The sequence below is a fragment of the Sminthopsis crassicaudata genome, chromosome 2 (assembly GCF_048593235.1).
Source record: "Sminthopsis crassicaudata isolate SCR6 chromosome 2, ASM4859323v1, whole genome shotgun sequence".
Taxonomy (NCBI): domain Eukaryota; kingdom Metazoa; phylum Chordata; class Mammalia; order Dasyuromorphia; family Dasyuridae; genus Sminthopsis; species Sminthopsis crassicaudata.
In genome coordinates, this window is record NC_133618.1 from 137,127,038 (window position 1) to 137,153,189 (window position 26,152).

The 26,152-nt window shown below is 34.8% G+C and overlaps 2 protein-coding genes across 4 annotated transcripts in view; one reads left to right on the forward strand and one right to left on the reverse strand.

Annotated features, from left to right (window-relative positions):
- POLB (DNA polymerase beta) overlaps positions 1-15,126 on the forward strand; it is a 27,768-nt gene extending 12,642 nt beyond the window's left edge. The window contains exons 8-15 of one of the 3 annotated variants that reach the window (XR_012486006.1): positions 626-680; positions 785-857; positions 2,345-2,415; positions 3,181-3,267; positions 10,545-10,609; positions 11,371-11,510; positions 13,735-13,888; positions 15,006-15,126. Coding sequence is in view for 2 of the 3 variants with exons in the window: in XM_074287361.1 (XP_074143462.1) it covers positions 626-680; positions 785-857; positions 2,345-2,415; positions 3,181-3,267; positions 10,545-10,609; positions 11,371-11,510; positions 13,735-13,829 (586 nt within the window). In the remaining variant the exon portion in view is untranslated. Of the gene's footprint in view, positions 1-625; positions 681-784; positions 858-2,344; positions 2,416-3,180; positions 3,268-10,544; positions 10,610-11,370; positions 11,511-13,734; positions 13,968-15,005 lie in introns of those variants that run through there. The other 2 variants (XM_074287361.1, XM_074287362.1) reach the window with 2 other exon arrangements.
- DKK4 (dickkopf WNT signaling pathway inhibitor 4) lies at positions 15,114-18,774 on the reverse strand. Its single transcript, XM_074287363.1, has 4 exons — positions 18,550-18,774; positions 17,537-17,690; positions 16,614-16,763; positions 15,114-15,454 (listed from the first exon to the last, which is right to left on the reverse strand). Exons 1-4 carry the CDS (start codon positions 18,658-18,660, stop codon positions 15,204-15,206), a joined length of 666 nt encoding a protein of 221 aa, XP_074143464.1. The 5' UTR covers positions 18,661-18,774; the 3' UTR covers positions 15,114-15,203.
- Between the last annotated feature and the right edge of the window lie 7,378 nt (positions 18,775-26,152).

The window sequence follows — 26,152 nt, forward strand, 5'->3', positions numbered from 1 at the left end:
ACGCTATATAAAAAGTTGAAACTATTTTTAGAAAATGATGTAAGCCTGTAAGCCTTCTCTGATTTCCCCTTCATGAGATGTGGATACTTCACAATATAAAATAATATTTGAAACTGTAGAATATACTTGATTTTAGAATATTCCATCATTCCTTTATCTAAACATATTTGTGTTTTAGATAGATGTCCTTCTGTATAAATTTAACCTTTTCCAGGTTTTCTTCCTAGAAGTGAGCAGTGTTGTTAGGCCATTAATTTACAAGCTTTTATTCAATAATCTGAAATGTTCTAAAGAACCTGGATTTCCTAAGGGAGCATATTAATTGATGCCTTTCTGAAGCCAATTGGCATAATAAATTGGCAGATACTGGGGAAAATATTTTGCATAATTTCACATGTGGTTTCTTAATTGTAGATGGGGATAAGGGAGAGAATTTTTGTTTTGAATGTAACTGGGGAAAATGCTAAAGAAACAAGTTGCTATTACTTAATTAGTTCATAATGAAGTTAATTTTTATGTAAAATTTGGCTTATGATAAATCTTTTAAGGGAAGATCACTTAACTGTCTGTGCTTAATTTTAAGGACAATTGAAGCTCACTGTCTTTAATACTTTATTTGTGGTAGATATTTTGAAGACTTTGAGAAGAGAATTCCCAGGGAAGAGATGTTACAAATGCAAGTAAGACATACCTTTATTGTGTTCAGGTGGTGTGAGAGAAAAGTAACTAAAGTAAAACAAAACATTTTTAGAATTTTGACTTGCCTTTTTTTCCTCTTGCTTAGGATATTGTTTTGAATGAAATTAAGAAAGTTGATTCAAAATATATTGCTACAGTCTGTGGAAGTTTCCGACGTGGTGAGTGATTCCCAGTCCTATAATGCCATATAATGATAACTGGATTTCTCTCTCAGGACTAAGATTTTTAAACCCCAGCAAAGTCATTGAAACCCAGTAGTATTGGCTTGAAGAAATGAGCAGTTGTTTCTGGTTGATTAGAATCTGCATTGGTTAGATTCAAGGAACAGTTACCTTATTTTTGTTGTAGGATGATGATATAACAGTTATCACAGAATCTATAAAAATAATATTAGGAAACTGACCTGATCTTATTCAGCAACTTTTACCTAAGAAGAAGAAGTTAGGTAGTCAGAAATGAAATTGGTAATTGCCATAAGAATCTAGTATAGGATAAGCCAGAAAAAATAATACCATAGCTTCCTTTTCTTAGACTTAAAACTTAGAAATAGCAGTTTAGAAAAGGGACTAGAAGTTAGGAAGAGAAAGATCATTTCCATTCTTCCCCAGGTACACAACTGGGAAGGAATGTGGATGAATACACCAAGAAAAAGTATTATTACTCTTTCCATTTAGGCATCTACCCTGGACATATGATCAGATATCCATTTAACAGAATTATTTGCCTACCATTAGGAAAGAATTCTATCTTCATTCTGTTTTCTCCTGGAGTTGTAACCTTTAAAATAAAATAACTACAGCAAGCATCCATTGACCAGACTCTTAAGCAGTTTTAAGTTTAGTGGGCATGGAGGGAATTCACTGTTTTTAGGAGTAAGGACAAATGGTAAGAAATTCAAACTGATAGGAAGAAATTATTTTAAAAAGCAGATCTAGGATGTGTCCTAAAATCAGTACATATTCAATGTAATCTCTTCCTTATTTGCAGTACTGGACAAAGATCATTCATTGATGTTTAGGATGAAGATCCTCAGTCACCAAAAAAGCTTATGTTCACAATGCTGTACTTACCAGGACAGGAAAGTGTACCAATATATTTATGAAAAATTTCCAACCATAAGGTTTGAACAAGGGTTTTTTGGTTAACATTAATTTATCCAAAATACATGAATGTTCCACTTAATTAAGATTTTATATTTTGAAGCTTAAACCAAAAGTGCTTTCTGTAATTGTTTGTATAAAACTAGCACATTTACTGTTTTTATCCCAGCAGCATCAGTATACTGACAGCATCAGTATTTACCTAAATAGTTAGATAGTTAAGATCTTTAAATTTGTTTTGAATTTTAAGAAAATTAAAAAAGAAAGTTAAGCAAAAAAGTAATATCTTCTTGTGTCATCAACCAGGTTCCTATGTTTATTTGATTTCATAATTTTGCATTAATAATTTAATTTAGGGGCAGCTAGGTGGTGCAGTGGATAGAACACCAGCCCTGAAGTCAGGAGGACCTGAGTTCAAATCTAGCCTCACTTAACACTTCCTAGCTGACCCTGGGCAAGTCACTTAACCTCAATTGCCTCAGCAAAAAAAAAAAAAGAAGAAGAAGAAGAATTTAATTTATTGGTCTTGGTGTTTATATTCACAGGTGCAGAGTCAAGTGGAGATATGGATATTCTCCTCACCCATCCTAGCTTCACTTCTGAGTCAACTAAACAGGTATCTAAATCCATCAGTTAAGTTCAGTCAGTTTCTCATGAAAATACTTATGTTTGTTTCTACTTGTTAGTATTTGAGTAGTTATAGTAGGTCTTATTCATGAGAAGACACTAATTTAGGACAAGATTTTTTTTGTGCTGAGTTCAATGTCAAAGAAAACAGGTAAGGAAATTAGTATTATAGTTGGTATTTCATGAAAGGAAGATTTTTTTCAGTTAAAACAAAGTTGATATTAATGAAAATGCAGATGACACAAACCTGGGGAAGATATAATTGATACACTGGAATTACAGGATCCATAATGGTCTTAATGACCTAGAACATTGGTTTGAATTGAAAAGAAATTGTAAAGTTTTATATTTGAATTCAAGAAATCAGCTTCATAAGCTAGGAAGACATAATTAAGTAGCAATTTAAAAGAGATCTGGACTGTGGCATTGAGATCCCTTTCAACTCTGAATTATGTGATTTCATGAAAAATGCCATCTTTTGGAGATTCAAATATATTAAATTCATTTTGGAAAATGTGAGCTTTAAACATCATCTAGTTTATTAATACAATTTATTCAAATATTAATGAATTGTGTATACTTCCTGGTTTGATGATTTTTTAAAATGAGTATTTATTTGTATTTTTGCTGGAGAAAAAAGTACTTAAAGAAGAAGATAAGAATGCCAGATGTTCTTTTCTAGGTCTTCAGAAAGATACTTTTTAATCCCTCGTCATTAACTTCTAACCTTTTCTTTTTCTCCTTCATCCTATAGCCTAAGCTATTGCATCAAGTTGTAGAACAACTGCAGAAAGTCCACTTCATCACAGATACTTTGTCAAAGGGAGACACAAAGTTTATGGTGAGATTTTAGATTTTTTTTCAGTAACATAAAAAAATTAATAATAATTTCTTCACAGAAACCTTCCCAATAACCAGCCTGATCAGTTGTAAGCCAATCTTCTTTGAAGTTTAATATTATCATAGGCAAAAATGGCATTTATAGGTCATTTAGGTCATAAATTTATTTTAAAATTTGTTTGAAATTTCCCACTTGTGATCAATCTTTAGTGTTGAATTAGATAATCAAAGGGTAGCAGTGAGGTGGCTCAGTAGATAGAGCGCTGGGTCTAGCGTCCGGAAGATTCATCTTCCTAAAGTCAAATCTGGCCTCAGACACTTAGCAGCTGTATGATCTGGCCAAGTCATTCAACTCTGCCTGCTTCAGTTTCCTAATCTGTCAAATGAGTTGGAGAAGAAAATGACAAATCACTCCGGGATCTTTGCCAGCAGGACCCCAAAAGTGGTCACGAAAAGTCAGGGGTGACTGAATAACAATCAAGTGATAATCAAGCTAATCAAGGGAACTCTTCAGGGTTTCTTAATGCAAATGCTATTTCTAAGATGACTTACAGAATTATTACCATTAAATTCATTACAAAAATTTTCTGCTAACGTCTTAGTTTCATGCTTCGTTATAATATGGAGGTGACCCTGCATTATTGGCAGCTAGATTAGTAGATGCATAAGTCTTGGCAGGTTCTATGGAAGTAGAGAAGCTTTCAGTATGTAGCTAATAATAAATTGCATGTCTTGTATCCAAGGACGTGTCTAGTCAGGTTCAGAAAGTCAAGGTTGTCTGCAAGAGCTCAAAGTCCATCTGTTTAGTTATAGTAGATTAAATATCTGTGTCAGCAGAAGTGCCTACTCTGGTGAAATTGCAGCATTCCTAAAGTTCATCTTGAATTTGGAATTTGGGGCAGATCTCTTCCTTCATAATTCAGAAGTATCAGTTAGAGCAACACAGGAAAAAAGGAGTAGGAATCCTTCAAGAAGACACTTGAGGGAAGAAGCAAGGAATGCAAACAAGGCATGATTAGAGCAGGAAATGGAAGCACTAGAGTCTTTCACAATGAAACCAACTCTAATCAGTCATTCTAATCCCTCAGTCTTCCTTGAGATTTAGGAGAAAAAGATGCCAGAAGGAAAAAACTATATGTGGATTAAAATAGATTATCAAACAATACTTCATAAGTATCAAAGGAAAGGCTTTTTCATAAATCCAGAAAATCCTTTTCCTTTTTGACTTGTTAGTATTTATAATCATATTCTTCTAGCCTTTATTTGGAAGTATAAAACCTCTGGTCTAAATTCCATCTGTTTCTTAAATTAATTTTCCATTAAAATTCCATAATTTATTCCAAAATTTCCATAATTTAACACATAAAACCATCCTTCTTTGTAAAAGCCCTTTAGAAATGAGTTAGCTACACTATATAATTACTCAGTTATTGTAGTTAAATTTCCAGAGATTCTACTCTGTACAATAACAACTCAGTAGTACTGATAACTATGTCCAGAGTTGTTCAGTTGACTGAATAATAAAGGCCTCATAAAGACCAATAACAATGAGACTCACAGGATCAAGTGTGTATCTGTAAGGATGAGGAAAGCTTAACTTTGCCCTTCTAAATGTGAGTGGGATTGTTTTGCCTAGGGCATCAGAATGTGTTTGAACAGGGAAAGGGGCTATCTGTTTTCAGGACAGTGGAAAAAGCAATAGACTAGGAAATGAGATATAGACTGTAAATTCCCTCTATTGATTTAATTTCCTCTTTCCAAATTTTAGTTTTCTCATCTTTAAATTAGCATCATATCCATTCTGCCTGTTTTTGTCAAAGTTGTTATAAAACTCAAATGAGTGATACCTGGAAACCACTTTGAAGAAAATACAGAGGATGTGTACATCCACATTTTATGTATTATTTTCATTATAATATACCAGTAATTTCTTAATGTCCTTTTCTTAGTCTTCCTTTGTTAGAATTCTTATAAGGTGCTAAGTCAGTGGAATTGATAGACAATGGTTGTTTAGCAGGGTGCTTAACAGTTCTCTAGATGTACTTAGTACTTACTACAATTCTACAAGATTCACACCTTTAAGAGAGCATATATAAGCTAGGAGCCTCAACCAGAATAGACTTCGGGAGATTCACAAGCCAGAGAAGGCAGTCAGGCAGAACAAAAGAAGACAGAAGTGGTGACAGGCTGTCCTGTGGAGGACACTAAATTCAAGATCCGGAAGGTCTCCAGAAAACTAGCCAAACCCTAAAGGATTTGGACTTTAATTCCTGGCTGCATTTGGGGTAATTATTACACTGAACTGAAACGAAGGCTGCCTCCAGAAGCTCCCCAAGAAACCTACTCTCAGAGAACATTACATTTTTTGGAGAAGAATATTACAGTCCTTCTTTCCCTTTCTGAATTACTTGGCACTTGCTTCCCTCCTCACTCTGTACACTTTCTCTCAAGTCTTTGTGAGTATTCTTGGAGACTTTTTTCCATGTCACACCCACTAACTGTGGTCTCCCTCAAGGCTCTCTCCTAGAATGCTTCTCTTTTTCCTCTATAGGGTCTGATTTGTTGACATCCAGTCTCTTGTTGATTTTTATTGTTTCTCTCTACATGACATCTCTCTCTCTCTCTCTCTCTCTCTCTCTCTCTCTCTCTCTCTCTCTCTCTCTCTCTCTCTCTCTATTCCTTTCTCTCTTTACAAGTTTCTTATACTTTATTCCCCACCCTACATGTTGTGATCCCTTTCCTCTGGCCTACTTGTTCCTTGTATACAACATTCAATCTCACTGCCTTGGCATTAATTGCTCTTCTCTAGATCCGGACCTTCTCTCCTCTGCCTTTTTTGCTTCTTGGAAGACTCAGCTCAAATCCCATGGTCTTCAGGTGGTTTTTCTAGTCCCTTAGCTGTTAGTGTTTTTCCCTCTGAGATCACTTACTTTCTATCTATATTCTTTATATAATTTTTATGCACCCCTTTGTCTCTTCCATTGAAATTCAAGTTCCTTTAGGTCAGGAGCTGGTTTTTTTGCTTTTATTTGTTTCCCCATATCTTAACATGGTGTATGGCACATTTAAGTGCATAATAGATGTTTGTCGACAGGTTAATATTCCAGAAATAAATTGTTAGAACAGAGGAAATCTCCTGAGGAAGACACTGAGGAATGGAAAATAAGAAGTGAGTGTGAAGTAACAGGAGCAAAATGGAGAGAATGACTCTCAAGGAGTAAGAGAACAGGTGGTAAAACAATAGAAGAGATGTTTTAGGTTCTCTAGACCAGGAATTCTCAAACTACAGCCGAAGGCCAGATGCAACCTCTGAGGACGTTCATGCGGCCTGTTGGGTTATGGCAAATAGGCTGAGGGGCAGAGACAGAGTGTGAGTTTTTGTTTTTACTATAATCCGGCACTCCCAACAGTCTGAGGGACAGTGAACTGGCCCCCTGTTTAAAAAGTTTGAGGACCACTGCTCTAGACTATCTGACTTTCAAGTAAATTCAAATTTAAAAGATAGAATTAAACTATCAAAATCCTGTTACAGACCTTTCCCCTGACCTCTTGATGGTATAACTTGTAGGCTGGCAATCATGAACATTTTTTGACTTATTACTTACTATAATAAGGTAGTTTGACATTGTTCCTAAATGCCTATTAAGTTATGAGCATCTTTGTTGTATTAGTTATCCTCTGGACTTGATGTAAAAAAAATTTTTTTTAATTCCTGCAAGCAGCAGTAATCCAGTTTTTAAAAAGCTTTGACTCTTCCAACTCTTTTTGTTTGTTTGTTTAATCAGAGTCTAGATAATCTAGATTAAACTGTTTATTCTATAGCCATATCATTTAGAAGGGAAAAAAAAAATGAGCTTTTCTCCTTTTTAGATTCCTCTTATTGACTGACTGTAATCAGCTAAACTGTAGTATTGAGTGAAAGCTTGGACTTTAATAATTTCTAAAGAATAGGTAGTTAGGATTTCAGCCATAATAGAAGGTACCTAGAATCCCCTGAGGAAATGAAAGAGGTTTTATTTCATACACTCAACATGAATCCATCCAATTGAAATGCCAAATAGAGCTAATCCATTCAATCCAGTTAGGAATTTACAATAATAGACAAATTCTTTGACACTAGCACTCTAGCAAAAGTGCCGGAAATCAAATTAGCCTTTCAGGAAGGGAGCAATGCCATTAGATAAAATCCTTTTACTAACTTAATAAACAGCAAGTCTCAGGAACAAAAACGGCCATATCCGTAAGGTATTACCTTATGGTAATTCCAGATGGAAATAATTTCTAATCCAGTTGAGGATGGAAGTTGAGTTGAAACTTGTTAATGTCTCAGGAAGATGAACTTCATGTTGTGAAGCTAACCTTAAATTTTATTAACCTTTAGCCTCTCTAAATTTTTGGTTTGTGTACTTATTTTATATGCCTATTAACCCAAGGTCATGCAAAAATTTCTCAAGTGAAAAGCAATCACAAATAGAAGCCCTGCTTTTAAGCCACTATGTGGAAAGGCCTAAGTATGGTCTTCTAGATGAAGATTAGACTAAATTCTACCCCTGGTTTTGATTGTTGCTTTTTTTTTTTTTAGCCATAAAGATTGGATGGATGGATGAAAAAAGCATTTATTAAGTATTGTTACATAGAAAGCATTGTGCTTTAAGTGCCTGGGATTTAAATAAATAAGTCTTTTCTTTCCAGGGGCTCACATGGTAATGCAGGAAGACAACACATAATGGCATTTTTCAGCATCAAAATAAAATGGAAAGGTCCCATGAGATACAGCAATAAAGCAGATGATAGTGCATTATCTTTAATATCAGTTCCAATAAAATCTTGTCAGTTAAATCATTTTACAGTACCCAGGACTTTGGTGGCAAGAACTTTTGGACATCTTTAGTAATTGTACTTGAAGTTCCTGAAAAAGTAGTTGCCAGGCCACATTTTCATGGGGATTGCTATCCAGTGGTTAAGATACAAGAAAGTCCAGTAGACTGGGGCCCTGCCATTTCTAGGACTCTTGGATTTTGGTCAACTGTTGGTATTGGTGGCAAGGAAGGTAGATCCATTCTCTGGAGATGCGTGCCCCCTGAGGGATGGCTGTGAAGCACAAGCTGGAAGCAGGACTAGTTGTCTGAAGGGCATTTCTCTTTCTAAGACTACTGGGTTCAGAGCCCTGAGCTGTCTGTCTAGATTTCAGGAGGTAGTGCTGATGATTTGATTCTCTCGTCATAGGCAATCTCCCGCTTTCCCTTAGAATGCCTTGCTGCTTCAGCGATGCTGCCTTGCATTAAGTTTGGTGGGAACAGCAGGTCCCTTTACAGGATTTGCTCCCTCAGATATACTAGAAGCAGGACTGGGTGTCTGGGAGATACTTATTCCTAAGGCTCTTGGGGTCAAGGTCCTGAGCTATCTTCATTCAAGTGTTACTGGGAGCAATAATTGCTTAGATGTTGGCAGATTGACTTGCCTGGTATAAGCTATAAGCTATCTCCTGTCTCTCTGATAGAAAACCTTGATGCTTCATATAAGTGATAAATAAAAGAATTTGCCCTGTAATTTATATATGTCAAGTTTTAGATGCTATTAGTTGCCTTGTTAAGTTCTATGAGAAAACATTATTTTGAATCTACCTGCTTTATAGTTTTGGTGAAGCTTTGCTTTGTTGGTTTTTTTAAAACATTAATATGAAATTGTTAGAAAATATAAATCAGTACTCTTGTAGGACTTTCTGCTTAAATTTCTGGAAATGACAAAGAATTCATTTTATGTATAAATGTGACTAGAAAGGCATTGTGGGTTCATACCTAAAAAGTAATAAAATACAATAGTTTCTTTCAGTGTATTGAAAGTGCACTTATTATATTTTCTACTTTAAAGAAACTAATGTTTCACTATCTATATGATGCATGTCGTTTCAGTCTTATGTTTTCTTTGGGGTGGAATGAATAATAAAAATTTGTGGAAGACAGTTAAATGTATTGCTTTACTTTTTTATTCTTTCCAGGATAAGGACAAAAATAATCCCATTATTCTCTGCCCTGGTATGACAAAATCTGGAGTATTGTGTTCAATTCTAGATGACATATTTTAGGAAAGAAATGGATAATTCTGAAAAGAATCCAAAAGAGAATAATCAGGATGGTAAAAGGCATTGCGTTTTAAGCATGTCAGTGTTAGTTTAAAGAATTAGGAATATTTAGTCTAGAGAAGAAGAGGAAACATTATAGCTGTTTGTGAAGGACAATCATCTGAAAGTATGCTTCAGAGATCCGGTGGGGTTGAAATCATAGGGAAAAAGAGTGCTGGGCTTGGAGTCAGGAAGTCTTGAGTTTGAAACCTGTATCAAACATTGAATAGTTGTGTAAACAGAGGCAAGTAATTCCAACCCTCTGTGCCTCAATTTCCTCATCTGTAAAATGGAGATGATAATACTTTTAGCACCTAATTCTAAGAATTGTGAGACTCAAATGAAATAATATGTGTACCTACCATGCCAGACATTGTACTCAATACTTTATAAATATTGTCAGATTGAACCTTACCAACAATTCTGGGAGGTAGGTATTATTATTACCCCCATTTCACAGTTGAAGAAACTAAAACAAATAGAGTCACACAGCCACTTTGAATCCAGATTTTAATTCAGGGCTTCTTGGCTCCAGGCCAAGGTCTCTATTTATTGAATCACTAGCTACATATTCTAGCTTAGTTGGAATGGAGAATGGGTAAAGATGAACAGTATTCTTTTTACTTAATTTTTAATTATTGAATACTTTTAGGGCTTTAATAATTTCTCATAACTATCTTCTCTTTTATGTCCCCTAAGGGCATACATATATTTGGTACTCTGTCATTTATTTTAATAGTTAAAGATTAAAATATGGACATAAACAGTTAAGTTCCAAATCAGTGAGTCGAAAGGTGTTGTAGAAAATATTTGAGTGTCATTATCCAAAGCAACTCATACCCTTGAAAAGTATGAAAAGGAAGTTGAAGTCACATTATGGGAAATCTTAAATACAAACTCAAAGGACTTGTATTTTATTAATGAAGTAATGACAAGCCACTGATGATTTTTTTCAGTGGTTAATGACCTTACCCTATATATCAGGGAAATAATTCAGAAGATAGTAATATAAAAATAAAATAACTCATAAGATAATAAAACTGAAGGTTCCAAAAGTATAGATTCAAACATATGTACTTTTTAAAATATGTGATTAAAAATAAGCATTAAATTATTTAAATTACCTTTTCTGGTTTTTAACATTTGTTTGCTTTCAGGGTGTTTGTCAGCTATCAAGTGAAGATGAAGAAGTTGCATATCCATATAGAAGAATTGATATCAGGTATTGTCCACAATCTGTCTCAAACTACTTAAACAATTTTTTCTCTTTGTTTCTTCTTCTTATCCATTTCTCTTCTAGTAAGTTAACAAACCCTGGACTTTATTTCTGTTTTCAGTAAGATTTATTTGTAATAAAACAACAATTTTAAAACACCATATATCCCTTCTGCATATATTGTTTAGTATGAAAACATATGTAAAGAAATCTCATTCTAAACTCTGATTTTTGTCATTAAACATATTCTGATTTTTGTAGAGAAGCTGTATGTCACCTTTTTTCTTAGCACCTAAAAAAATTCATGTCTGAAGGTCAAAGGCTGTTGGGGTAAAACATTTAAGGATGTTACTATTTCATTCTTCCTTTATTCTCAACAGGACATTGCCTTCTGGCTTACTACAGTGACTCTCACTAGCTCCCTTATGGGTATATTTAAATTCAGATCTAAGGAAACTTCTTGGCCAATTTCATTTTCATGGCACTCCATCTGTCCTTGAACATTATGCTACCATAGGCATGTTATTTCATCTCTGGAAACCTCCATTTCCTCCTCTCTAATATGGGCATGATAGGAATGGTACCTCAAAGAGCTTTTGAGGAATGTTGTCAAAGGCTTTAAAGCACTACATAATATGATGTTTTTATTATTAGTAGCTTTTTAGGTATTTTCCCCCTTAATATTACTTTTTTTAAAAATCCTCATATATATCATATTAGATAAGAAAAAAAATGTTGTCCTTTTTCCCCCCCCCCCATAATTTTAGATTGATTCCCAAGGACCAGTATTACTGTGGTGTTCTTTACTTCACTGGCAGTGATATTTTCAATAAGAATATGAGGGCCCATGCTCTAGAAAAGGGTTTCACAATCAATGAATACACAATCCGGCCATTGGGAGTCACTGGTGAGTATTGTTCTTTTGTTGAGCATTTTAAGCAACAAAAATCATTATAGAGAAATGTTATTCTTAGCAAGTTTGATCTGTTAGAAAACCTTCCAGTAAATGATAAGAGTTCATTTAAGCAAGACTCTGTATTAATGTCCTAAGAAGGCAGTACTCAGTATTCATCCCAAGAAACATTCTCATCTCCATCAAAAAGCATAATGTCCATTAAGGTAATCTTTAAAAAAAAAAAAAAAAAAATTATATATATATATGTAAAAACAATTTTAATGTACATTTTAAAAATTTGAGTTCCAAATTTTCTCCCCCCTTCCATGAGATAGCAAGCAGTTTGATGCAATCATACAAAACATTTCCATATTAGTCATGTCATAAAAGACATAGAAACTCCCCTCCATCCCCAAAACATGCATATGCACACACAGGCATACACACCCATACAATAAAGTAAAAAAATTAGTATGTTTTGATCTGCATCCAGATTCCATCAGTCCTCTCTCTGGTTGTGGATAGCATTTTTCATCATTCAAATCCTTTGGGATTGTCTTGTATCATTGTGCTGCTAAGAATAGCTAAGTCAGTCACAGGTGATCATCATCACATAATGTTGCTGTTACTGTGTTCTGCTCATTTCAGTTTTCATCAGTTCATGCAAGTCCAGGTTTTTCTGATATCATCTTCATTCATTCTTATAGTACAATGGTATTCCTTTACAATCACTATTTGTTGAACCTTTCCTCAATTGATAGGCATCTCCTCAGTTCCAGTTCTTTACCATCACAAAAATAGCTGCTATAAATATTTTTGTACAAATAGTTCTGTCATTTCACAACTCCACCAATAGTGTATTAGTGTCCCAATTTTCCCATATTCCCTCCAACATTTATCCTTTGTATTAGCCAATCTGATTAGGTGTGTAATGGCACCTCAGAGTTAAGTTAATTTGCCTTTCTCTAATAGTTATGATTTACAGCATTTTTTCCCCACATGACCATAGATAGCTTTGATTTTTTTTCTTTTGAAAACTATCTGTCCATACCCTTTGACCATTTATCAATTTGGAAATGACTTGTATTCTCATAAATTTGACTTCATTCTTTATATATTTGAGAAATGAGGCTCTTGCTATAAAAAATTTTTTCTAGCTTTCTGCTTTTCTTCTAATCTTTGATTGCATTGATTTTATTTATGCAGAATCTTTTTAATTTAATGTAATTTAATGTAATGTATCCATTTTATATCCCATAATGCTGTCTCTTGTTTGGTCACAAATTCTTCTGTTTTCAAAATAACTTTTTTAACACTTGCAAGTTAACTACTTTTTTCCCTATTAGTTTAAATAAGCATTTTTAAAGAATCTTAATCTGCAAGGCACTATGCATATACAATTATAAACACAAAAATAAATATAGTCTTTTTTTTTTTTTTAGGAATCCTTCAAAAGTGTATATTCTGATAGAGTATTTGACATAGACATAATTAAATACAAGAAAATTTGAAAAGAGAAAAAACACTTAGAAGTTGGAGATCAAAAAAGTTTAAAAAAAAAAAAAAAGTTTTACAGTAAAAAACTGCACCTAAGCTGAATCTTAAAAAAAAAACTTAAAATTTTCAGAGAGATTGTGAGGAGAGAGTACATTCCAAGCAAGGGGATCAACCTGTACAAAGCTAGAGGCAGGAGAGAAGTGCTGAGTTTGGGGAAGAGCAAGGAGGTCACTTTAACTTGAACATAGAGTATGTGAAAAGATATACTATGAAATAAGCCTGAAACTTTAGGATGGAGCCATATTGTGGCTTTAATGGCCTGAGGAGTTTTTAGCCCAAAGGCAAATAGAAAGCCATTAAAAATTGAATAAGAGAGTGACAGAGTCAAACCCATGTTCTTAGGAATTTGGCAGCTATGTATTACCTAAGTAAGACTAAAGGCTATTGCAGTTTTCCAGATAAGAGATGATGAGGGAGGGATTCAACTAGAGTAATGGCTGAGTGAGGGAAGATAAAGGGAGAGATGAGAGAGATCAATCAACAGACATTTATGTATCAGGCATGTAAATACAAAGAACAAAATCATTTCTACTTTGTTAGCTTACATTCTAATGTCTCATGAAGGTAGGCTTAACAGTACTTGGCAACTGGTTATATGTGGGGGATGAATGAAACTGAGCTATAGAAATTAAACTCCAACTCTAAACTCTAGAAATCTTTTTCCTCCTTCATTTTACAGGAGTTGCTGGAGAGCCGCTCCCAGTGGACAGTGAAAAAGATATCTTTGACTATATTCAGTGGAAATACCGAGAACCTAAGGACAGAAGCGAGTGATACGTTTGTCAGTGCTACAAACCACCATATAGCAATCTTTAGTTCTTGAACTTTATGATGTAAGAATCCTTACTGTTTATAAATGATAGCTTCCTTTTCACTCTTTTAGGCTTGTGATCATTAAAATATCCAGCACAATCAAGTGGTTTTATTCTTATTTTATTAGCAAATAGATAACTTAAATATACACATTTTATTCATGTTTATTCTTTATGCATGGTTTTAGATAAATGCCATGAAGGGAGAAAGAAGGAAAACTAATTGAACTCTTAATTTTTGAACTCTCTTAAAATTTTTACTCTGCTACTTTTTTGCCCCATTTTTCCCCCCTGAGGCTGGGGTTAAGTGACTTGCCCAGGGTCACACAGCTAGGAAGTGTTAAGTGTTTGAGATCATATTTGAACTCGCGTCCTCCTGAATTCAAGGCTGGTGCTCTATCCACTGCACCACCTAGCTGCCTCCTTTTTGCCCCATTTAAGAAGGATTTCTCAGTACTGCTTCCTAGACTGTAACTGTGCTTCTGCCAAGCTACCTTGTGTCTGGACTTCAAGAAACAATGTCATCTTTTAGAAATTAGGAAATTTTTAAAGTCTATTTCATTCTTCATATTTTAAGTCCTAACTAATATTTATAAATTAAACAGCTGCAATTTCTCTTGAAACTAGCACCAGTAAATTGGCTTCTAAATCAAACTAGTTTATCTTTCGATGTTTACAATGAGTAAATTATGTCCTCTTCACTTTTTCTTGGCATTATCATTTAGGTATAAATGATCGAATTTATGGATAAAGATCGAAGGCAAGGTTTTTTGAAGTGAAATGTGTATTTTCTGCTCTAGAATTCCTTAAGAGTTAAAATTCCACAACACACACACAAAAATAAGTCATCTGCTGAGTAAAACTCTTTTTTCTAATACTGTATTTAATTTAAATGATCATTCACGTAACCATGATGATATGGCATTTGTGCCTTAGTGAATGACAAATTGGTATCAAAACAGCAGGTGTTTGGTTTGCCAATATTTGCAGGGATTATTTTCACTGTAAATCTGTAGGAATTAGTTTACCTTTGCCTTTAAGACCCCTTCACTTTGTTTCCATTTCTGTCAAGGAACCACTTAATGATTATTAATTGAATCACCAGGTTAAAACTACATTTTTTTTTTTTTGTTTTCAGGGACTTCAGTGTTCATGTACATTGAAGAACACAATCATCTCCTTTTCCACCATGGTTTACAGTAGTAATTCCAAAGTATCATGTAGTTAAGTCTAGCTTTAACTTATTTCAAGTGTTTCATGATCCTATTATAAGAAATGTCTATATTAGTGGCTTTAAGAATCAGTTTTGAGTTTTATGTTTTGAAGTATTTAAAAACTAGATTTTTTGGCAGACTCTTAAACGTGAATGTTTTTGAGGCCCAGTACTTTGACTTCGGCAAAACAGTCCAGGACCACAGTCACAGCGCTGGAAAATTTCTGGAGCTTGAGCACCATCTTTATGACCACGTCTAGAACAAACTTGCCCCTCCAAGAGGACTGGCTTACAAATTTTTGTCCAAAAATGACGAGCACAGCAAAGTCCAGGATTACAGTCAAAAGTTCGTAAACAGCTTTCACCTTCTTGCCCTGTAGAAAAATCAAGATAGGTTTTTATTAACACTACACTTGTGTCAAAAGGTGGTGGTGGTTTAGTCATTTTTCAATTGTGTCTGACTCTTCCTGATCCAATTTGGGCAAAGATAATGCACTAATTTTCCATTTTCTTCTCCAGCTCTTTTGATAGATGAGGAAACTGAGACAAATAGGGTTAAGTGACTTGCCCAGGGTCTTTACTTGTTTGAGGCTGGATTTTGAATTCAGGAGTCTTCCTAACTTCAGACTAATATCCTCTGTGCCATGTAGCTACCCTGAAATTAATATGTGTTTTATTGCCTTTTTTTGTTGTTGTTGTTAAACATTTCACTATTGCATCTCAATCTGATTCCCAATAGGAGTTTTCCAGACTTTAGAATATATATATTTCTGTGTGTATGGATATATAGCTCTTGAAATATATCCATATATACATATATATGTGTGTGTGTGTGTGTATATTCACACATACAACATACATATATATTATTAAATGGTTGGTAATGTCCCTTCCAATTCTCAATTTATATGATACTTTAAGTTTCCATGGGATTAGGAGTTGGATTAAATATCAAAACTAGACTAAAGCTTTCATATCTAAAAATTTTCATGAAAGTAGTTTTAGTAATGTGGTTTTATGTTATTATTTTAGAAGGGAAAATATTGCTATCATTTTTCTCATAGAATATATATTCTGATAATAAAGTTACCTCAGAATTCCATGGAACAGTTTAGGAACTTCTATTTTAGTAATATTTATTATAAATTAAAACAAGGGATCATCTAGAAAAACTTATATAACTTGATATGGTTTGTTTTTCTACAAATATAAAAAGAACAGTGCCTTTACTAATGCAGTCCAAGGACCAAAAGATGTAAACTGGTGGATTCTCTCATCAATGAATAATGTGTAATTAGAATATCCATGTTGTACTACACTGATTTCTTTTTTAATTTCATGTTCCTTACCCCTTTAACCCAAATTTGCTTTTTATTCAGCAGAACTGGGTTAGATAGAAGGCAGAAAAAAAAAGTTTTGAGTAATACTGTACTGGAAAAGATGGGTTTTATTTCATTTAGTCCTTAACCCCAGAAGCCTAGAGGGGGGGGAAAAATCATTTGACTAATACTGTGTTAATTGTTTTACCCTTACCTTTGCTGCCTTGAGATTTGTTAGTGTTGAGTTTCTTTTTGGGTTTGCTTTCTTGAATTGGATGCTGAGTTGTCACCTTAGAATCCAAGACATCTTGGTCATCATTTCTTTCCAGAATTGGGGTTGTCTCTTCAATGAGGGTGCAAACATCTGAGGGGCAATTATTCAGGGGTAGAGTTATTACATTTTGGGAGAAGGCACATGACCATGTTATAACAAACTTTGTCAGTACCTATGTTTTCTATTTGTTATTTCAAATACTTGTTGCATGTTTCAGTACTTAAAAAAGCATAATATCAGTTAAAACATCTTCCAGTGATGCAGAACATAGACCAGATAGCATTGAGCTGTATTGACCAAAAAACTGACTCCCTCGTGGTTTAGTACATTTTGTATTGCCTAGGTAGTATGTAACATCCTTGACAACGAAGACTATTTATTTTTTATCTTTGTTTCCTTTACATGGTAAGTGTTTTAATAAATGCCTATTGAATTCACACACACACCAGTCTATGTAATCCATACTTCTGCTTCTGGTCCATTGGCAAGAACCCAGGGTCACTTCCATCCTATGGTGATGCTTAGAAGAGGATTTTAGTGGAATATTTTTTTTACATGTCCCAGGTAGTTAAAGTCAGTTTTGTAATTGAGTGAAATGTATGAAGTGTATATCATGAGGAAAAGGAATAATTATACAGCATTTAATTTTGGGTCATTAAATGACAAATTACATAAATACAGCCAAGAATAACTCATTAAGAAATGTTTAAGTTAAGGAAGTATAAGTTAAGTGTAATAAGAAATCTTAACTTTTTAGAGGAGCCCTTAAAGTGTTCTCGTATATGTGCTGTACATGTGCAGTGTCTTCTAAGAGATACATATTATTGAATGCACCACCTCTGCTTGGGTTGCTGACAACTTACCATTGACACAGAGAGTCCCTGGGCAACACATGCTATTCCGCTGGCATCGTCTCCGTAGCCCCCGGCATATAGCACAGAATGGCTTTTCGATTCTGGATTTGAGGCAGAATTTATTGGCACCACAATCATTGTCATTCAAGCACTGTGAAGAAGCCTGTGGAGTAAAAATTCTTCCATGAAATACAAAATATGAAACAAAAAAACAATCAGTATTTCAAGTACCTCAAAGGACTTAAAACAGAAGGGATCTTAGAAATTATCTAATCCAACCCTTCTTGTTTTACTAGTGAGGGAATCAAGACCTAGAGAAGCAAAGCCAGAATAAAATGCCTATATTTTAAAATTCACTCTACCAAGTATTTATTAAACAATTCCAATATGCCAACTTTATTCCAAGAGACCACATTTGCTTTCTTAAAATGATTAAATTTCACACGGTTATGGTGTTTGTCACTGTAGCAACTTCCACCATTCATGGAATTGCCATTTGCTCTTAGTGAACCTTCCCGAAAATTTGGGGCTTTGACTTTGTGGCAATGCCCTCACATGTAGTAAAGGATGCCAAGGAACAAGATGAATTTAGTTCTTTATCCTTAAAATGGAATCATAGAATTTCTTGTTTTCAATTGTTTTCTTTCCTGGAGTTTTAATGTACTTTAGTTTTATTATCGGAATGAGTCTCAGCATCTCATTGTTCAGTGGCCCAGATTATTAAGTTCACTTTATGTAGAAAAACAAGCATGTGTTTCACTGTGTGTGTATCACACACAGACACACACACACACACACACACACACACACACACACACACACACACACACACAAAACAATTTGATGCCAGAGTGAAGGCAACACATTGTATTCTTAATCCTATTGCCTGTGCCAAAGCCCTCTCCCTTCCAGATAAGAAACTAAACTATGGATTTTAATTTCATTATAAGACCCGGAATTTCACCAATGAGGCTGAAATAGAATGCCCAATTCTAAGCCTTCATCCCCAGTGCAGACTTTACCTTCCGAGGGTCTTGCATTTCGGCAGAACTCTTGATGGTGTTAGAATCCAGAACCAAGGCTCCCAGGGGAGCGCACACATAGCTCAGTCCCAGCAGGAAAACTACCACCATTCTCCAAGGATCCAGATCTCTAAAGAGACTTGCCTACAGATTTCACTCACCGCCTGACCCTCTACACGTGAATTCCTGCAAACTAATAATTAGTTTTTCCAAAACATAAAAATATAAAGTCTTACAAAGCTTCTGCAATAAAAGACAATTTCAAGGCTAAATAACGTGTGTGAAATGTGATGAATGAAACCTGACCAGGAGACTCCTTCCTGGAGTATTTATAGCCAGATGTGCCCATTTCTCTCATCCTCCCCCCAACATTTCCTTCCTCTTCAGCCCACACAGGCTTCAACAAATCCCTTCAAATCTGTTTGATCAATAGTTCAAAACAAGGACTCAATAGAGTGAGAGAGGAGGCAGGGCTGCCGCAGCCTCTTCTCCTCCTGGGGCTGAATCCCTCCTAATTATTGCATATCAAAGTGAGTTCAAAGGGCTCAAAGAGGAGCAGGATGTCTGTATCAAAGGCAAACTCTGATAATCACCTGCATTTCCTACCTTCAATAATCCTTTGCAAAAAAAAAAAAAAAACCTAAGATCTGTTTTCACAGCTAATTGTGCTCAAAGAAAGAATGAATCATATTGGCCTGTATTCGAAAGAGGATGCCAAAAATTAATGAGTTACAAAATATACAGAGAACCTTTAAACTGGGTCTCAAATAGTGAAAAAAGTAGAAAATACTTTCTGATTCGCTCCCCATCCAGATGTAAAAAATCCTACCAGTTTAAAAACAGCTGCCAGAATAACACCTGTTCAACTAAATATCAATTTAGAAAGAAGATACACGTTTCTTAAATGGGAAAAAAAAATTGTTTGAAGTTAGTGTTAATTCACAAAATGAGATTCATAAAAAAATTCTGATGTTATAAATATTAGCAAAAATCCATTTTTTTTTACTCATATACCATTTTGGAAAGAACTAACAGCCATCGGTTCATTTTACATGTGATGTAATTTATATTGCGTTCTCTCAAATTGAATTAAATGGAAGCAGACCACTTATGCTAGCTGATTTCTTAATTACTATCTTGATCCATTTCTAAACTTCCTAATTAAAAATTTCTTTTCTTCAGTTTAAGCTCTTTTCTATCATTCTTGAGAAGTTAGATCACATGTCTTAAGTACTTTAAGTTTGGAGTCTAAAAAGAGGTCAGAGTAATTGCTACTTTTCCTCTTCATTTTCTTTTTTTGTTTTTCAGTTTAAATTCATTCCAATATTTAGAAGTGTTTCAAACTGAATTCAGCCTTTATCACATTTTAATTTATGGTTTATGATTAAAGAACATTTTCACAATATAGCAATCCATTGGAATTTAAGCTAAATATTCCTTTATAAATATGAGATTTCTCCATTTTAAAATCCACGATAAATAAAAATCTGTATAAAACTGGATTATACATGGTTGCACATAATCCAAGTCTTAATTGTATGACTTTCTCTCCTTCCATATCCTTACTGAATTATTTACTGTTTATATAATGTATTGGTAAACTATTTATGCTCCCCCAATTGGAGAAAATGTACTTTGATGGGAAAGTAAAGGTGTGGCTGAAGTGTGCTTCATGGTTATTCTATGCTAGGCAATTAAGAGAATAATAGGGAAGGCCCGAAAGGTTTTATCTCTTCCTTTCATTCATTTAACATTTACTTATTACTATGTACAAGTTCTAATGCTAAAGACTGAAAGAATTTTAAAGATAAATAACAACAATCCCTTCCCTCCGAAAGTTAAAGCTAAAAGGAAAGATGAGATGTATATAAATAAACATGATACAAAGTAGAGTGTAAAAAGTGCCAAAGACCAGTTCCAATGGTGACAAGAGCCATCTGCACCCAGAAAGAGGATTGTGGGAATTGAGTGTAGATCACAACATAGCCTTTTCACTCTTTTTGTTGTTTGCTTGCATTTTGTTTTCTTTCTCATTTTTCCCTTTTTGATCTGATTTTTCTCGTGCAGCAAGATAATTGTATAAATATGTATTGAAGAATTTTACATATTTAACATAGATCACTTGCCATCTAGGGTAGGAGGTAGAAGATAAGGAAAGAAAAAAATTAGAACACAAAGTTTTGTAAGGGTGAATGTTGAAAATTATCTCTCTCTGTGTGTGTATCAAAGAAAAAGTTTTGATTTTTAAAAAGTGTGTGTATATATATATATACATATAGATAGATAGATAGATAGATAGATAGATAGATAGATAGATAGATAGATAGATATAATAAAAAGTTTTAATTTTTAAAAAGTGTCCAAGAATAGTGTAAGTGCTACCCAAATTCTGGTTGAGGAAAAAGGGAAAGCTTCATAGAGGCAGAGGCATTTGGAAAAAATCTTAAAGCATAGATATAAATTCAACAGGAGAGATCAAGTGTAGATAATCTAGATATATAAAACACTTCAGAGTCGAGGAGGAAAAGAAGCACAGCCTCTGCAGGAAAACCTGTCAGGTTCAGGTAGAATAGAGGATAGGAGGGGTAGAAGATAAACTAACTTAGACCCAGATTGTGAGAAGTCTTAAAAAGTGAGATAAATATTGTAGTCAGAATCATGGGTTTAGTACTAGAAACTAAGCCCCAAAGAGGTTTTTGATTTGCCCAGAAATTGCTTGGTAGTAATTAGCAGTTAGTATTTAAATTCAGTCATTTAATATGGGAGTCATTGAAGATTTTTGAGCAGGAAAGTAAGGTGTAAGTAAGTACTCTAAGTAAGCCCTTAGAGACTCAGTAAAGGATAAACTGTTTGTGCTAGAGAGGAGAAGTAGTGGATTGGGAGGTTTATTGTAGTAACCCAGGCCCAGAAGTAGAGAATGTACGAATTGAAAAGACACAAGGAGACATCAAGATCTATGGAGGCAGAGAGGTATATAGAGCACTGGCCTGTGGTCAGATGGGTTCCAGTCACATGTCTGTCATTAAAAGCTGTGCTATAAAGAACCATAATAGGTGGGACCAGTGGGCTAGGGAGGATTTTTTTTTTTAATGACATTTTTGAAATTTAGATGTTTAGTAGAACGGTATTACCAATGATGCTCTAGAGCCAGCCTGAACTTTCAGGAGCCATTTATTAAATTTTTGTCAACATTTATACCTTAGACATGAGAGTCTGATTTTTTGTTTATTGATTGTGTAGAATTAAGCAATAGTTAATAATGCAGATTAATTTTTTAAAAAAGCTGATTGTTGGATCAACTAGATGCCACAGAAGAAAGAGTGCTGGCCCTGTAGTCAGGTGGATCTGAGATCAAATCTGACCTCAGTCATTCAACATTTATTAGCTGTGTGACCTTAATCAAGTCACTTAACCCCAAATGCCTTGCCAAAAATAAATTAATAAATAAATATTAAATCTTATTATTAAATATTTACCAGTGCTCTCCTGCATGTAATCAGAAACTTTCTCCTGAGATGAATAACTTGGGTATGAGTTAAAGTCAGATTCTCTGGCTCATTACCACTCTTAAGTAGAACATGGAAACTTCAGTATCAGTGCTCCTTTTACAAGTACTCAGTCTCACAAGGCCTCTGAATATAGGATGGCTTTATTCACAAAGAAAAGGGCAAATAAAGTCCATAGAGAATCACGCAATTACCAGTAAATTAACCTACCCCAGAGAGCAATATTATCTTTTTAACTTATAATAGTACCATGGGTATTATTATATTATGGGTACTATTATATTCCTATATCATACTATTTTCCACATGAGTTCTCCCCTTTTCTGTATCATTCTTTCATGAAGCTCTCTGGTCATTGCCCTCTATAACTCTCTTATAAAATTTCTAGTGGCATCTTGGATACTCTTGCTGATACCATTATTCTCTTCTCCCAGTTGATGTAGGTGCTCTTGCTCCTGCTGCTATTCTTCATCTCCACTGACCTCCACTGTCCAACTCTGATAGATGGTACTCACTATGAACTTCTCTGTTTAGCTTTTAAAGTCTTTTATAACCTAGCCTCAGCCTATCTGTCCAGTGTCATTGAATATTACTGCCTATTGCTTCCTCTGCAATGCAGTCAAGCTAGTCTTCTCTATGATCCTAATTCAATATTCATCTTGTCAACTTCATGCTTTTGCACTGCCTATTCTCCACGCCTGGAAAACATTCCTTCCCCCACTTTTGCCTCATGGAATCCTCTTCCTTCAAAACTTAGTTCAAACACCATTTTCTATGTGAAGCTAAAATTCCTTCCAAAGAGCCTTTAATTTAACTACTTTTTAATATTTATTCTGTTTGTGTGCACAGTATGCATGTATGTGTGTATATATGTATCTCCATCCTGTGCACTCCCTATACCTCTATTCTTTCTCTCGATTTCCCCTCCCTCCTCTGTCTCTCTGTCTGTCACCCTCTTCCTCTCCTCTCCCCCTCTCTTTCTTTCTCCTTCCCTCCCTCCCTCCCTCTCTCTCTGTCTCTGTCAGTCTCTGTCTCTCTGTCTCTCTCTCTTCCTGTCTCCCTGTCTCTGTCTCTCTGTCTCTATTGATCATTGACTCTCATAAATTCAATAATCATCTCTATGCAGATTAGTCACACATTTTTAATGCACCCTCAACCTCTCTCTTGACTTCCAGTTTCACATTTTCAATGGATCAGATTTTTTAAACAGGATTTCCCATAAACATCTTAAAATCCAACATGTTCAGAATTGAACTCATTCCCTTTTTTCCAGAATCCTCCCCTCTTCAGAACTTCCCTATTATTGTCAAATAATAGGACACCATCATAAATTCAGGCTCACAACCTAAGGGCCATTTTGAACTCCTCATGCTCAGCCCCTCTACAGGCAACCTGTGACCTAACCCTATTGATCCTATCTTCATCATTTCCTTTGTTTAATCCCTCTTCTCTCTTCTAACTAGCTGAGGACACAGGACCTCATCACCTCACGCCCGTGCTATTGCAATAGCTCACTGGTTAGTCTTCCTACATCAAGTTTCTCCTCCCTCAAATCTATTCTTTACTCAGTTGCCAAAGAGGTCTTTGTAAAGGGCAGATTTGTCTTTTTCACCCACCTACTTAATAAAGTTCAGTGGCTCTCGATTATCTCCAGAATTAAATATAAAAATCTCTTTTAAAATTTCTTCATAATCTGAACCCTTCTTACCTTTCCAGTCTTCTTGCACTTGATTCCCTCTCACACAACAACTGGCTCCTTTGCTATTCTTCACCCATGCCCCTCCATTTCCCTATTCTGCCTTTCAATGACTTTTTTCCCCCTTTCCTAGAATATTCTCCATCTTACTCTCAGCTTCCTGGTTTACTTCAAAACTCAGCTTTTCATGGTCCTGTTCAATGTCAGTGCCCACCTTCTAAGATCATCTCCAGTTTACCCTGTATAAATATTTTAGATGCAAATAATTGTTTGTATATTATCTGCCTCATTAGACTATAAATTCCTATAAAGCAGGGGGTTTTGCCTGTTATGTTTTTTTGCTTATTTTGAATCAACCCTTATGTCTCCTTGTGCTGCTTTGTATTCTTCATGTTCATCACTTTTTGTTCAATAATATTTATTTAATAACATTCCATCACATTCACATACCACAAATTATTTAGCTATTCTCTAATCAACATGTACTTGATTCCAGTTATATGCTAAAATAAAAAGTGCTGCTTTAAAAATTTTGGTATCTATGATCTATGTCTATCATTATTTCTATTTTTGATCTCCTTGCAGTACATGTACTAGCACTAGGTCCTTCTCTCAGTCAAAAGAGGGGAACATTTTAGTCACTTTCTTAACCACGCTATTTATTTAATTTATCAATTATCAATGATTTTATCATTCCCACTTAAATGTTTTCCTGGATTGTGATTTCTAGAAACTCATGCAAGATGAAATCACTTCTATAACTCATACTTCTCACCCTGGTTGTAGGAATTCATCATACTCTCATTACTATTCATATTTTCCAGATAGATTGTAGACTGTCCTTTGCTTCTTATCTCCAGGACTGTCTGGCACACACAGTAGGGAATAAATGTTAGACTCTGACTCTGATTTATTCAATATCTACTAGAGAAGTAAAGCCTGTTTCTTTTATCTCTGTTTTCCTAAAGGGTATAAAATTTTGCCCTCCTGGTTACTAAGAAGCATGAGGATAGGACTAAGAAATAATTGGTCTCCTCTGCTCAAAAATTCTTTTTTTATTATTTATAAAACATATACATGGGTTGCACATGTCTTGTAAATAAAAGGCTATAATAAAAAATACAATAATATGCATGGATAATTTTTCAGCATCGACAATTGCAAAACCTTCTGTTCCAGATTTTCCCCTTCTTCACCTCACCCCCACCGCCTAGATGGCAGGTAGTCCAATGCATGTTAAATATATTAAAGTATATGTTAAATCCTATATATATATACATATTTATACAGTTATCTTGGTGCACAAGAAAAATCAGATCAGGAAGGAAGAAAAAACTGCAAAAGAAAACAAAATACAAATAACAATAGAGAGAATGATAATGCTATGTTGTGATCCCCACTCAGTTCCCACACTCCTCTCTCTGGGTATAGATCATTGAAACTGGCCTCAATCATCTCATTGTTGAAGAGCCACGTCCATCAGAATTGATGGTAGTATAATTTTGTTGTTGCCTTGTATAATTATCTCCTAGTTCTACTTACTTCACTTAGCATCAGTTCATGTAGGTCTCTCTAGGCCTCTGAAATCCTGCTGGTCATTTCTTACAGAACAATAATATTCCATAACATTCATACACCATAAGTTAATCAAACATTCCTCAACTGATGGGCATCCACTAAGTTTCCAGTTTCTTGCCACTACAAAAAGGGCTGCTACAAACATTTTTACACATGTGAGTCCCTTTTCCTCCTTTAAGATCTCTTTGGGATATAAGTAGAAATACTGCTGGGTCAAAGGGTATGCAAAGTTTGATAACTTTTTGCTCAAAAATTCTTAATGGCTTTGTATGAGTCAAAAATAGGCTCTTTAATCCTCCTCAGCCTTTGAATTATAGGTTCCCTATACCTGTAGTGCTCTTCCCCATCCCATCTCTACTTGTTCAAATCCCATCTATCCTCCTCAAATGCCATCTCCTCCATGAAGCTTTTTTGGACAGCTTCATTTCAAGCAATAATGACTCCTCATCCTCTCACTTCAAAAAAGCATCTCATATGTATCATGTATCACTTTTCATTAAAATTATTGTCATTTATTCCTATTATATTGTGAACTCCATTATAACCAGGCTCTGTTTTACTTAATTCCAAAGCCTAGCACAATGTTCTGCATATAGTAATAACAGTGAAAGAGACCAGACCTATAGTGCCACTGGTATAATGAACTCCCAGGTGAGGGAAAAAATCCTTTAAAACCCTTTTTGAAGCACTTAATACATGTTTAAGTTGAAGTTAGAATGGGAAATGAAGAAGCAATCAATCACTTTTTGATCCAAAGTACAGATCCTTTCTCTTCTCTAACCTGCCCCTTGGATTGACCCACCTGAACTATCTCAAAAGGGCA